General features: G+C 33.8%; 1 protein-coding gene across 1 annotated transcript in view; it reads left to right on the top strand.

The window, feature by feature from the left end:
* CALCRL (calcitonin receptor like receptor) overlaps positions 1-14,038 on the top strand; it is a 107,330-nt gene that overhangs the window by 66,265 nt on the left and 27,027 nt on the right. The window contains exons 7-9 of the mRNA XM_030803458.1: positions 2,057-2,167; positions 2,268-2,380; positions 3,816-3,907. Of these exons, the coding sequence (XP_030659318.1) occupies positions 2,057-2,167; positions 2,268-2,380; positions 3,816-3,907 (316 nt within the window). The remainder of the gene's footprint in view (positions 1-2,056; positions 2,168-2,267; positions 2,381-3,815; positions 3,908-14,038) is intronic.

Here is a 14,038-nt window from a genome sequence, read left to right as displayed (position 1 = left end):
TTTTTTTTTAACAACCTGCTTGACAGGAGGTTGCATAATAATATAATGAATACAAAAGTGTTGTTTTGCATAATACACACACTTTGCATAGTACATTTGGTGGCAAAGTTAATGAAATTTAAGTGCTTCTGTTTTCACTAAGATATTCTTTTGCTTTTTTGGGTAACATTTATTGAGAGCCTGCTAAGCACCAGATACTTGCCTAGATTCTGAAGATAAAAGATGAGTAGCACAAGCAGAGTTGCCAGATAAAGCAAAACAAAAACAGGTCCTATATTTTACCTGGCAACCTTAAAGAAAGGGTTATTTTCAAAATATAAGATGTAAAACTCACAGTAAAATAAAATTTAACACTCTTTAGATATTTTTAACTTTGAAACCCTTCCAAGCCTTCTTGCTGTATATTATGTAAAAGTAGATTTTAAGTTTAATTGTTGAACAATAGGAATATCTTTGTAAAGTTTCATAATAAAAGTATTCTGTGGTAAAAGAAGTTTGGAATCATTGCATAATACATCTTCTTGAAGTTTCATAATGTACTTTGTAATTTTAAATACTCTAGAAAGTCTTTCAATAAAGAGCTATTTTAATATCAACTTTGTGTCTCTAAAATCCATTTGACCAGAGAGACTTTTTTCATGGAATACCTACTTACATCTCACTCAAATGTCATAAAACACAATTTCAAAAATTCTGGACCTTGCACTCTATCACATTACTAATGCTGTAGTGAATTAGATACTTTTGGAGCTGTGATATGGACATATCTGAGATGCTTTCTAAAACTACATCAATAAATTTTTTTCTAATAGGTCATAAAATGTATTTTTTCTAGAAATATATGGATTCAAACTATTTAAATAATTGTCCAAAAAATGACATAGCAGAAAACATTATCTGGGGAAACATTAAAATTTTGTTGTTTTTTAGTTCAATTTACTTCAACTTACAGGCCATCAGAATTTTGTTCTATTTTCATGAGGGCTAGATAGATGCCGATATTGCCTTGCAAATCTGTTAAAAACAATAAACATCTCATGCAGCAGTCAAGGTTCTATCTCTACCTGACAAGTTAGAAAATTACTTTTGGGCCAGGTGTGGTGACTCACACCTGTAATCTCAGTACTTTGGGAGGCCGAGGAGGGCGGATCAAGAGGTCAAGAGATTGAGACCATCCTGGCCAACATGGTGAAACCTCGTCTCTACTAAAAATACAAAAATTAGCTGAGCATAGTGGCGGGAACCTGTAGTCCCAGCCACTTGGGAGGCTGAGGCAGGATAATCACTTGAACCTGGGAGGTGGAGGTTGCAGTGAGCTGAGATCACACCACTGCACTCCAGCTGGCAACAGAGCAAGACTCAGTCTCAAAAAAAAAAAAAAAGAAAATTACTTTTTTGATTATAGACTCTTACAACATTAGAACATTGGTCGGTTAATTTACCTACGCCTTAAAAAAACTTTATATATTTTAATGTAAGAAGTTCTTTCTGTAATTTTGGAGAAAAATGTGAGATTATTGAACATTCTACCTTATTTGAAAAGAAAAGGAATGAAGAGCCAGAATTTGGTGAAGGGGCCTAAATAAGTATGTTTCAGGGTTACAATGGCATAATAGGAAATATTGGAATATTTATTGGCTTGCTTCAGAAAATACTAACACCTTGCCCTAAGCATATAGTTTCTAAAATGAGACATGTTTCTAATTTCCCATTGTTTTCTTATTTTAAGGATAGGGACACTAATCACTACATTATGGCTAAGGACAACTAGCAAAGACCATTTGATTTATTAAACAAATAGCTACCTTTGACAATTAAAATTAAATCTAAACTTTATACATTTAGATATTTTTAAATTTAATTTAGAATTTAATTCAGAAATTATAATATTACTTGGTGGGAAGCCAAATAATTTCTATATATAGATTTTTATATAATGTCTGCATTTTCAGTAGATAGCCTTTACTCCACATCAGTGTGAAACCACTTTTAAGACTGTGTCTTCATGTATAAGTAGAAGGATTTAATGATCTCTAATTTTTATTTCCCCATTAAGGCGTTTACTGCAACAGAACCTGGGATGGATGGCTCTGCTGGAACGATGTTGCAGCAGGAACTGAATCAATGCAGCTCTGCCCTGATTACTTTCAGGACTTTGATCCATCAGGTAAAAGCAGAAATGTATCTACATATCTCCTTGACATCTATTTAATAAACCCTAGGTTAATTAAATTCCTGTTTTCCCTTTTTTCTTTTTAATTTTAAAGAAAAAGTTACAAAGATCTGTGACCAAGATGGAAACTGGTTTAGACATCCAGCAAGCAACAGAACATGGACAAATTATACCCAGTGTAATGTTAACACCCACGAGAAAGTGAAGGTATGTCATAATTCTGAATTGAAATTTAACTTACAGTATCTATTTAAACAGCTCGTTTGTCCAATACTGTTTTGAAGAAAATAAAGTCATTATTCCATTCCCTTATAAAGCCTTTCCATAATATAATTTGAGAAGAATAAAGAAGAAATATATGCATGGAAAAAATTATTATTGATTTTGTCATTACACTGAAAAAGCAATCCTGTTAGGTAATAGAGTAATTTACAAGTCAATGTTTCAGTATTGGGGTTTCAAATTTTCCAAAGAAAACATACCTTAAAAGTGTAAGAAAAGGAAAATCTTTCATTTGCAGTGGAATTTCTAGAATGACCTCTGAAACTATGCTCAAGTAAACAGGATAAGCCCAGCAGGGTTTAAAGAGTCCTGTCTCTCCCTCAGCAGAAGGATCTCATTCTGACTGGCTCTTAGGTCACTTGCACTAACTATCGCATCCTTAAACACTACACATTGGAGTCAAGGTTAATTACAGTTTGGCACTATAACATAGCTTCGATAGAAAACACTTGCATGTATTTGCATGTGTTTGTAATAGAGGCAGTTTATCACAGTGATTACAACTGTGAGTCCTAAAACCTGATTTCTTCTTTCTACTTCTTACCAGCTGTTTGACCTTGAAAAAGCCATTTTACATCTGTCTGCTTCAGTCCCCTCATATATGAAATGAGGGTAAGAATAGATTCCATCCTCATTATTTTCATAAGGATTGATTTAACACAAGGGAAATACTTAAAAGATTAGCATATAGTAAGCTCTTGATAACTACCAGCTATCATTATGTTTATAAATAACATATTCCCAGCTTATTCAGGTAAGAATTGGAAGAGAATTATACAAATACACAATAAAGTGGTAGGTTACAAATAAATGGAATGCAGACAAATAAAAATAAAAAAGTGAAAACGATGAGAAAGAACACATTTGTACAGATCATAGAATCTTCTAAGTTAACAAATTGAGATTTGTCTCTGAGGTTCAAATTTGTCAAAGGAAAAAGAAACTCAGTTTGAAAAGAAACCTTTATCTGGCATTTACGTCTGAACAAAACAAATCATCATGTAGCATTTGTTTGAAGGTGCACAAAATATAAAATACTGATTTCATATAGTATATAACCTAGATCAATAAAAGTTTTGCCTCACAGATTTAATATTTGACTTCTAATTTTTTAAAAAATTATTTAAAAAATAAAAAGGCATATAACTTATAAATTTCGATAATTTCACTGGATGGATATTCTTCATTCCAGACACGTTCAAGTATTTATTGGTTTGCAAACTCATCACTGTAATGCTATCAGATCACATATTTCTAAAAATATAGTTTATTTAATTGAATTTGGACTTTTGAATGTGTAGGATTATAGACACTTACAGTATTGATATGAACCAAATTTTTTTGTTTATACAAATTACAGACTGCACTAAATTTGTTTTACCTGACCATAATTGGACACGGATTATCTATTGCATCACTGCTTATCTCGCTTGGCATATTCTTTTATTTCAAGTAAGTAAATGTAAAATATTTTAAGAAAATTACTAGATGTCTTGGGTGAATGCCCCATCATGTGCATATTTATGTCATGTCTGACAAAATATACAAATATAGATGATTTATAATGTATAAAATAAGGTGAATGTTTAAAATAGGTTGAAATAAGTTGATCTTAGTTTTGTAAAATATGTAGAGGAGACTGATGAAATATCTTAACCTGAATTTTACAGAATTAGTAGGCATATAAAAGTGAAGACATATAATAAGAAGGGAGTCCAAACTAATACATAAACCTAACTGTATTTGCTTTGGGAAATGTTAAATATTATAGGCCTTCTTAATTGTGTGTTTAGCATTTGGACAATTTTAATAATAGAATAAGTGTCCACTTTAGAAGCTGGAATTTTGTGCAAATAATAGCAAAGGCATTTAACATATATCATCAAAAATATAATCTAAATACACTTTGTTTAGGGTTTTTCCTGGTTTAGAGGGTCATCATTAAAAAGGTTTTTTTTTTACATCTTTTATTTATTTATTTATTATTATTATTATTATTATTATTATACTTTAAGTTTTAGGGTACATGTGCACAATGTGCAGGTTTGTTACATATGTATCCATGTGCCACGTTGGTGTGCTGCACCCATTAACTTGTCATTTAGCATTAGGTATATCTCCTAATGCTGTCCCTCCCCACTCCCCCCACCCCACAACAGTCCCCGGAGTGTGATGTTCCCCTTCCTGTGTCCATGTGTTCTCATTGTTCAATTCCCACCTATGAGTGAGAACATGCGGTGTTTGGTTTTTTGTCCTTGTGATAGTTTACTGAGAATGATGTTTTCCAGTTTCATCCATGTCCCTATAAAGGACATGAACTCCTGATTTTTTATGGCTGCATAGTATTCCATGGTGTATATGTGCCACATTTTCTTAATCCAGTCGATCCTTGTTGGACATTTGGGTTGGTTCCAAGTCTTTGCTATTGTGAATAGTGCTGCAATAAACATACGTGTGCATGTGTCTTTATAGCAGCATGATCTATAATCCTTTGGGTATATACCCAGTAATGGGATGGCTGGGTCAAATGGTATTTCTAGTTCGAGATCCCTAAGGAATCGCCACACTGACTCCCACAATGGTTGAACTAGTTTACAGTCCCACCAACAGTGTAAAAGTGTTCCTATTTCTCCACATCCTTTCCAGCACCTGTTGTTTCCTGACTTTTTAATGATGGCCATTCTAACTGGTGTGAGATGGTATCTCATTGTGGTTTTGATTTGCATTTCACTGATGGCCAGTGATGATGAGCATTTTTTCATGTGTTTTTTGGCTGCATAAATGTCTTCCTTTGAGAAGTGTCTGTTCATGTCCTTTGCCCACTTTTTGATGGGGTTGTTTGATTTTTTCTTGTAAATTTGTTTGAGTTCATTGTAGATTCTGGATATTAGCCCTTTGTCAGATGAGTAGGTTGCAAAAATTTTCTCCCATTTTGTAGGTTGCCTGTTCACTCTGATGGTAGTTTCTTTTGCTGTGCAGAAGCTCTTTAATTAGATCCCATTTGTCAATTTTGGCTTTTGTTGCCATTGCTTTTGGTGTTTTAGACATGAAGTCCTTGCCCACGCCTATGTCCTGAATGGTATTGTCTAGGTTTTCTTCTAGGGTTTTTATGGTTTTAGGTCTAACATGTAAGTCTTTAATCCATCTTGAAATAATTTTTGTATAAGGTGCAAGGAAGGGATCCAGTTTCAGCTTTCTACATATGGTTTGCCAGTTTTCCCAGCACCATTTATTAAATAGGAATCCTTTTCCCATTGCTTGTATTTGTCAGGTTTGTCAAAGATCAGATAGTTGTAGATATGCGGCATTATTCCTGAGGGCTCTGTTCTGATCCATTGATTTATGTCCCTGTTGTGGTACCAGTACCATGCTGTTTTGGTTACTGTAGCCTTGTAGTATAGTTTGAAGTCAGGTAGCATGATGCCTCCAGCTTTGTTCTTTTGGCTTAGGATTGACTTGGTGATGTGGGCTCTTTTTTGGTTCCATATGAACTTTAAAGTAGTTTTTTCCAATTCTGTGAAGAAAGTCATTGGTAGCTTGATGGGGATGGCATTGAATCTATAAATTACCTTGGGCAGTATGGCCATTTTCACGATATTGATTCTTCCAACCCATGAGCATGGAATGTTCTTCCATTTGTTTGTATCCTCTTTTATTTCATTGAGCAGTGGTTTGTAGTTCTCCTTGAAGGGGTCCTTCACATCCCTTGTAAGTTGGATTCCTAGGTATTTTATTCTCTTTGAGGCAATTGTGAATGGGAGTTCACTCATGATTTGGCTGTTTGTCTGTGATTGGTGTACAAGAATGCTTGTGATTTTTGTACATTGATTTTGTATCCTGAGACTTTGCTGAAGTTGCTTATCAGCTTAAGGAGATTTTGGGCTGAGACAATGGGGTTTTCTAGATATATAATCATGTCATCTGCCAACAGGGACAATTTGACTTCCTCTTTTCCTAATTGAATACCCTTTATTTCCTTCTCCTGCCTGATTGCCCTGGCCAGAACTTCCAACACTATGTTGAATAGGAGTGGTGAGAGAGGGCATCCCTGTCTTGTGCCAGTTTTCAAAGGGAATGCTTCCAGTTTTTGCCCATTCAGTATGATATTGGCTGTGGGTTTGTCATCGATAGCTCTTATTATTTTGAGATACGTCCCATCAATACCTAATTTGAGAGTTCTGTAGATGTCTATTAGATCCGCTTGGTGTAGAGCTGAGTTCAATTCCTGGGTATCCTTGTTAACTTTCTATCTCGTTGATCTGTCTAATGTTGACAGTGGGGTGTTAAAATCGCCCATTAAAAAGGTTTAATTGTACTTTCAATTTTACTTGTAATTCACTCCATTTTGAGGAGGAAGAGTCAGCTCCAATTTTTTGAACAAAGCAATCAACAAGCAATTTTAAATTTATAGAAAGTTAAATTCTAAGTCATGCATGCATTATTTTATGCCTTCACATGATTTTCATAATTTTGATCACCAGCAATAATTATAGAATTCAGCGTGACAAGAGTAAGTAGCTATGTTTCATTGTATCTTCATCAGCATTGTAGTCATCTTCTGCTCCTTCTGCTCCTGTGGCTGCCACCGCTGCCGCTGCTCCTTCTCTTTCTTCTTTCTTCTTCTCCTTCTCCTTCTTCCTGTTCTTCTTTTTCCTCCTCCTCCTCCTCCTCTTCTTCTTATTCCTCTTCCTACTCCTCCTTCTTCCTCCAACTTCCTTCTTCTACTAATGTTAAACAAAGAAGATATATATATACCTATAATTTTAATATCCTATTAAGCAAATTCTTGCACTTTTCTAGTTTTATTTCATATTGTTTCTACAGTTTAATTATAGTATTTAAAATATTTTAACTATTTTTATAACAGCATTATATAATTAGCACTTCATATGTTACTAAACAGTTTTTAAACAACCATTTGAGCAGCTAAATAATTTTTCATTTAGTAGGTGTACAAAAGTTGTTATTATAAATTCTCTATTTTTGACCATTAACATTGCTTTCATTTTTTTCAATTAAAAAACACTGCAATGGACATTTTCGACTATAACTTTTCCCATAGTTTGTACTATTTTCTCAGGCTACATTCCCAGAGTCTTGGGATTTCTTGGTCAAAGGGTATATGTCTTTTTATGGCTCTTGAAACACATCATCTCAAGAATATTTCAAAATGAACATGTTCAAAACAAATTCATATTATCTACCTCCTCCTAACCCAAGCTGGTTTTCTTCCACAGTGACCCATCTTTACAAATGTCACTACCAGAAATCCAATCACATTGGCCAGAAATTTAAGAGTAATCCGTGATACATTTCTCTCATTTTTCTTCTCTGTCACTCTTTCCGTATAAACTGTGAACTCTAGTCTAATTAAATGTATTTATCTTTTAGATTTAAATTTTAGCATCACGTCCTCAGTGAAATCTTCCCGAATTACTTACTGTAATATTTCCAGAATTGCAATTAACGATAGTAGACATAGGGTAAAGTTTTAATTAACATTTGGAAGACCACTATCTCTGCAAATTAAAAACTAATACAGCTGAGAGTCTTCAGATTAAATGGTCTCTTTTTATGTTGCATGTCGTAAGTTGAAATATCCAAGCACATTAAATTTTTGAAGAAGATAAAGTTACAAAGTATAACAATACATTTGCCTGTCAAAACCAGTGGCTACAGGGAGGACAATGGTTTCTAGAATTCTAAGTCATACAGTCCCAAACAAGTTAGAATTTAGTAAAGATAAGTAAAGTCCTGCACCAATTTCCTAAAGTCAAATGCAAAATTAATTATGTTCCTTCATGTGAAAGAGTCTAAGATTTAATGGAAAATGCTTGCTGTGAACTAATTAGATAAGAGTAGGGCTGCCAAGTGAAAACAATGCTGCAAGCCAAATGATACCAACAAATGTACAGCATTCAATTTTAAATCTCTAATCAGACCACTTATTCTCCTAGTTCACTATATGAGAGCAAAGCAAGATATCATAAAAATTAGCTTATCAAGTGAAGAAATTGAAGAAAATATCAACTGATCAGGGCATCAAGGTACCATACCAAGAGTGTTAAGCCAGAAAAAGACAAAATATATAAGGCACAATGTATGATTTCAAGAATCTGAATTACTATAATTGAGAATACAGTTGGTATAATAAACAGAGAAAAAATTAGCACAATTAAAAAAATTAAAAAAAAAAGAATATAACTAAACAAAATGTAATGAACCTTGCATTTGCCTTCCTGTCACTCAGGAAATTTGAAGTAGATTTCTTTCCTATACTAGGTTCATAGCTGGACCTGAGGATTTTTAATGCTCTTTCCAAGCCCAAGAATCTACGAATGAAACAGTACTTTAGTAAAGAGGATTAGAATGAAAGAGTTATCTTTTTAATCAAAATATATAATCTCCCTATCAGGGAAGCTGGTATCTGTTAAAGTATTTGGCAAGCTTAAAGCAGTCTACACACATAAACTGTATTTCTTATTGATAAAGAATTGGAATAAAATCATGTTCAATATTTTTAAATCTGTATTATGTATGTTTTATTCAAGAACAAATACTATTCAACTGATATTCACAAGTAATTTTAAATTTTAATTGAAGGGTTAAAATTTAAAACCAGAGAATGTTTATTTCATCTATGGAGAAGTGCTTTTTTAAAAATGATATTGTGTATATACTGATGAAATTATTAACTTTAAACATGCAACCTGTAGGCACATTCCTCATTCCAAAAGAGAGGCCAGAAATTTGGTTCTCCCAAATACTGTCCTCATGTTTTACATATAAACAGGCCAATTTTTTAGAAAAATAATATTTTTTAAAATAAAGATTACTGTGTGCAATAAATATTTGCATTTGTTATTTGCTAAAATGCCCATGCTTTTAAACAAGTTGTATAACATGCTACATAGGCAACACTTTGTTAAAGCAAATGAGTGTCTTGCCAATATAAGAAATTTGACCTTCTACATAAAAGAAAAAATGCTTTTCAAATAATTACTGTACTTCTACTTTAAGTTTTCACTGAAAGTACAATTAACTGTTTATTCCATATAGTGAACTGAAAGGAAAAAAAAGAATTTTTCAATGGTGAGTTAGTATAAGAGGTATGCAGTTGAATTCAGGCATAACTTAATTTTAATGGATAGTATAATACAATGATTAAGACATGGGATGTATTCCAAACTTGTCATCACTACTTTCTAATAGTATGGACTTAGCCTGATTTTGCTTTAAATAAGCCCATGATGTTATTTAAAATACTGGGCAAAGTAGACTCATATAGTACCTGGCATTTAGAAGCCCCTCAATAACTAGTAAGAGTTACTAATTTTTTCATTAGACTATATCAATCATATAGGCACTCAAAATACATTTATGTAGTCATCTGAAATACTCATGTAATAGTAATACAAAGTAAAATAAACAAAACAAAACCAAAAAATGAGTGCTACTCTGGAGCTACAAAGACCTGGGGGAACACTGAGAAAGGAAAGAACCATTCTAACTCATAGAATCTGAAGATTCCTGAGGTGATACTCTAATTGAAGCAAACACTTCAATGATGGGCAAAACTTCAAAACATAGAAATTATAAGCCATAAGCAGTGAAGAGATTGTCTAGTCTCACACCTAATTTTACTTATTTTCTAATTAATTAAGTAACATTTTCAAGATTTCTCCTGATCTGTGTTCTAGTTCACTTCATTATTTTAATTGACTCTACAAATTTTTAAAAATGAAGAATTTGAAAAGAAAGAAGCAAAACTGCAAATTTTCCTTTATTATTATCATTCTCAGGCCTTAGGTAAAACATGAGAAACCGTCTTCAAGTAAAACTCATGTATAGCATTTTAAATACTTTCTGTATGTCTAGATGTCATTACAGGAGAGTGTGTTCTTTCTTTCTTTCTTGTTTTAGAGATAGGCTCTCACTGTGTCACCCAGGCTGGAGTGCAGTGGCACGATCATAGCTCACTACAGCTTCAAACACCTGGGTTCAAGCAATCCTCCCCCACTCAGCCTCCTAAGTAGCAAGGACTACAGGCACACACCACCACACCCAGATAATTTTTAAAATATTTTTTATATTGCCCAGGCTGGTCTCAAACTCCTGACCTCAAGTGATCCTCCTGCCTCAGCCTCCCAAACTGTTGGGATTACAAGCATGAGCCACTGTGCCCAGCCTGAGAGTGTTCTTCAGACAGGCAGTATTGGTCTCAAATCCCACTTCGTCACTTACTTGCTGTGTAGCTTGGAACATGTTCTTTCATTTTTTTAATCCTCAGTTATACATATTAAAAATGCACATCATATTAGTATCTACATCATAGATTTGCTATAAAGGCTGAGATAATGGCAGTGTTATCAGTGAGATGCAGTGTTAAGCAGAGTGTCTGATTCAAAAAATGTTATATCTATGATTGGCATTGTTCTTACTTCTTATTAGTCCATTACAAGGTTTGAACATAAATATTTAGCCCTGGTAGGTATGTTATACCATTAAGATCTTTAAAAACAAAATTAAATAATACAAGTTCTAGTTTTAAGTGGACCATGTTTATAAAGAAAATATTCATGTAGAAAAATAAGTAAACATTGAATGAACATTTTTATAAACAAAATTAATAATAACATTTTTATAAACAAAATTAATAATATAATTATGTTAGAAAAAACTATGGTTAAGTAAATCAGTCAAAAGTAATAAGTGTTTTTGTGACCAGAAGATACCATGTAGCTTACTCCATTTTTGAATCAATATTAAGGAATTTTTAGTCTTTGAGTTTAGATACTTCTAACATTTATTCCATAGAATGATCTACCAGATACGCCACTAGAATTAACGAAAATAATTTTATAAAGCTAGCTTTGTGAGAGCAGGAGTCTCCTCTGCTTTGTTTCTTTACACATCTCGGGGCTTAGCATAGGATCTTGCACATAGTAGGCACTCAATAAATTTTTAAGGAATGAAGACATGAACTGGCTTTGAAGCTTACATATAGGACAGACTTGCCCATGTCTTATTTGTGACCTTCAACATGTCCCTTAAGATTGTCTGGCCTTGTCTCCATCAACAAAGGAAGGCATTAGACTAAGACTCTAAAATTCAAATCAGTAGAAGCATCTGAGTAAAACAAGATGAAAGACTGCAGCTAGATCCAAGGAAGAATAGGGCCACCTCAGAAAATATTGAATTTGAATGGTTCATGAATCATGTTCTTGTGGAGTCAGGGGCAAGAGAAATTATTAGCTTTCATCCAACTAACCTGAAAACAATTCCTAGAGGAGCTGATGTTTCACATAAAATCATTCATTGTGTATAAAAATATCTATTAGCAGATCCTTTCTGTTTCTTAACCAAGTTCCTTATACTGTAGTTATTCTTGCTTACTCAGTATGGGAAACTTTTTTCCTCTTCTTTGGTAATTGAGGATCACTGACCCACCCTAATAAAAACCAAGAACCATACAAAAAGTTGATTTAGGGTACTGTTTGTTATTTTTTATTTAGAGAGAGAAAAGTCTACCACTCATCCATTCTTTAAATTAGAAACAGAGAACACGAAACAGTATTCACCAGATATACTTCAGTTTTATATTAGAGCCAATTAAAGGAACAAGTCAGAGCAGGAGATAAAAAGAAAGGGAACAGAGAAGGAGGGGAAAAGAGAAAGAGACGTAACTTTAGAGCTTGCCAAGCCCTGAGAGGCAATGACTCTTACTCGTAATGATTCTTGGAAAAACAAAGCGGAACCCTTTAGATAAAAAAATAAATAAATAAACTTTACTGGAATTAGTTACAAATTATATTTTAATTACCGTTTAAAATCAGAGAGCAGAGCAAATCTCACTCTTACAACCTAGACAAAAGGCTTCATCTTTTTCCACAGAAAAGAGAGCATATGACATCTATCCAACTTTTATAGAAAAAAAAAAGAAAATGTTGTTTGTTTGTTTTTTTAAAGAACATCTTTGCTAACATTCAGATACTGACCCCAAACAATTTAAAAGCCAAGTTGCATATTTGGAACTATGTAGACAAGGATATCTTTTGCAGGTACTTGCCATAGGTCCCAAATAAAATTCAGAAAAATAACCTCTATTGGTAGACCAAAGCATTCTCAGGTTAACTTATTAAAATAACCTGTTGGTGCTTGTATTTCTGCTTCTCAGTACAAATGACCAAAATTCTCATGTTTTTCTTAGATCACATCTGAATATATTTAACCAATATTGTGAACTGTTGTCTCATTTCCAGTTTCTTCATATTTTTCTTCAATTAGAACAAGTATAGTTTTTCTTTAAGCTATAACTTTTCTCTGAAAATTGTGCACGATTAATCTTTTCTTTTTTAAAAAAAAAAAAAAAATGGAGTCTTGCTCTGTCGCCCAGGCTGGAGTGCAGTGGTGTGATCTTGGCTCACTGCAACCTCCACTTCCCGGGTTCAAGCGATTCTCCTGCCTCAGCCTCCCACATGATTAATCTTTAAACCATATTTAAACACAGCTAACTATTAATGAAATCCTACGTTCAAACCTATAGAGTTTGCTCTGATGTTGTACCTGTTTTGACAAATTGGAACTTTCACTTTTCATTTATTTAAAACCTGGCAATACTGCACTGTCAGAGGTTTGACAAGGACTGAGTTTAAAGTAGTCATCTAGTGTTCCTTGAACAGCATACCTGTCACTGCCTACCCAGCATCACCCTTGCTCCCTTAACTCACGGTACGTTCATTTATTCACTGTAAATTTGTTATACACTATGTCCTGAGATATAGCCTATTCTGTGTTCTGTATCCCAGGCTTCCTTCAGCTTTACATTAGATATTATTTATTTAATTTGTTTTGTTTGTTTGTTTTTGTTTTTGTTTTTTTTAGACGGAGTCTCGCTCTGTCACCCAGGCTGGAGTGCAGTGGCACGATCTTGGCTCACTGCAAGCTCCCGCCCAGGTTCACACCATTCTTGTGCCTCAGCCTCCTGAGTAGCTGGAACTATGCAGGAGCCCTCCACCATGCCCAGCTAATTTTTTGTATTTGTAGTAGAGACGGGGTTTCACCATGTTAGCCAGGATGGTCTCAATCTCCTGAATTCGTGATCTGCCCGCCTTGGCCTCCCAAAATGCTGGGATTACAGGCGTGAGAACTATAGGTTTTCTTAAATGTTTTATTGGGTCATACTGAGTCCATCTCCAAATTAATGAATTTTAATCAATTCGTGTACATAAAAATCCATCTCTCTCAAACTGAATGTTGTGAGGGGTGAAAACATTCTTATGCCATGAAGTGAGATAGGGCCAAAATGTTTCCAATATGTCTATTTTAGTTGTATAATAAAATAATTGCATTTCTACATAAAGTGTATGGTTTGAATGCAGACTGAGTAGCGCAAGAAGTAATGGACATGCTTTAACATTAACCTGTCTGCTATAAGGTCATTGCTATTACTGGCTTATGGAGAAGAGTCCCAGGTATGGAAATATAAAGTAAATACAGTAACTGAATTAGATAATTTGGATTTAAGATATAAAAAATATAAAGCTATAAATCCACATTAAATATCGCATATCTTTATTCCTA

This window comes from Nomascus leucogenys, chromosome 22a, assembly GCF_006542625.1.
Source record: "Nomascus leucogenys isolate Asia chromosome 22a, Asia_NLE_v1, whole genome shotgun sequence".
NCBI classification, from domain to species: domain Eukaryota; kingdom Metazoa; phylum Chordata; class Mammalia; order Primates; family Hylobatidae; genus Nomascus; species Nomascus leucogenys.
This window is presented reverse-complemented; position numbering and strand designations above follow the sequence as displayed.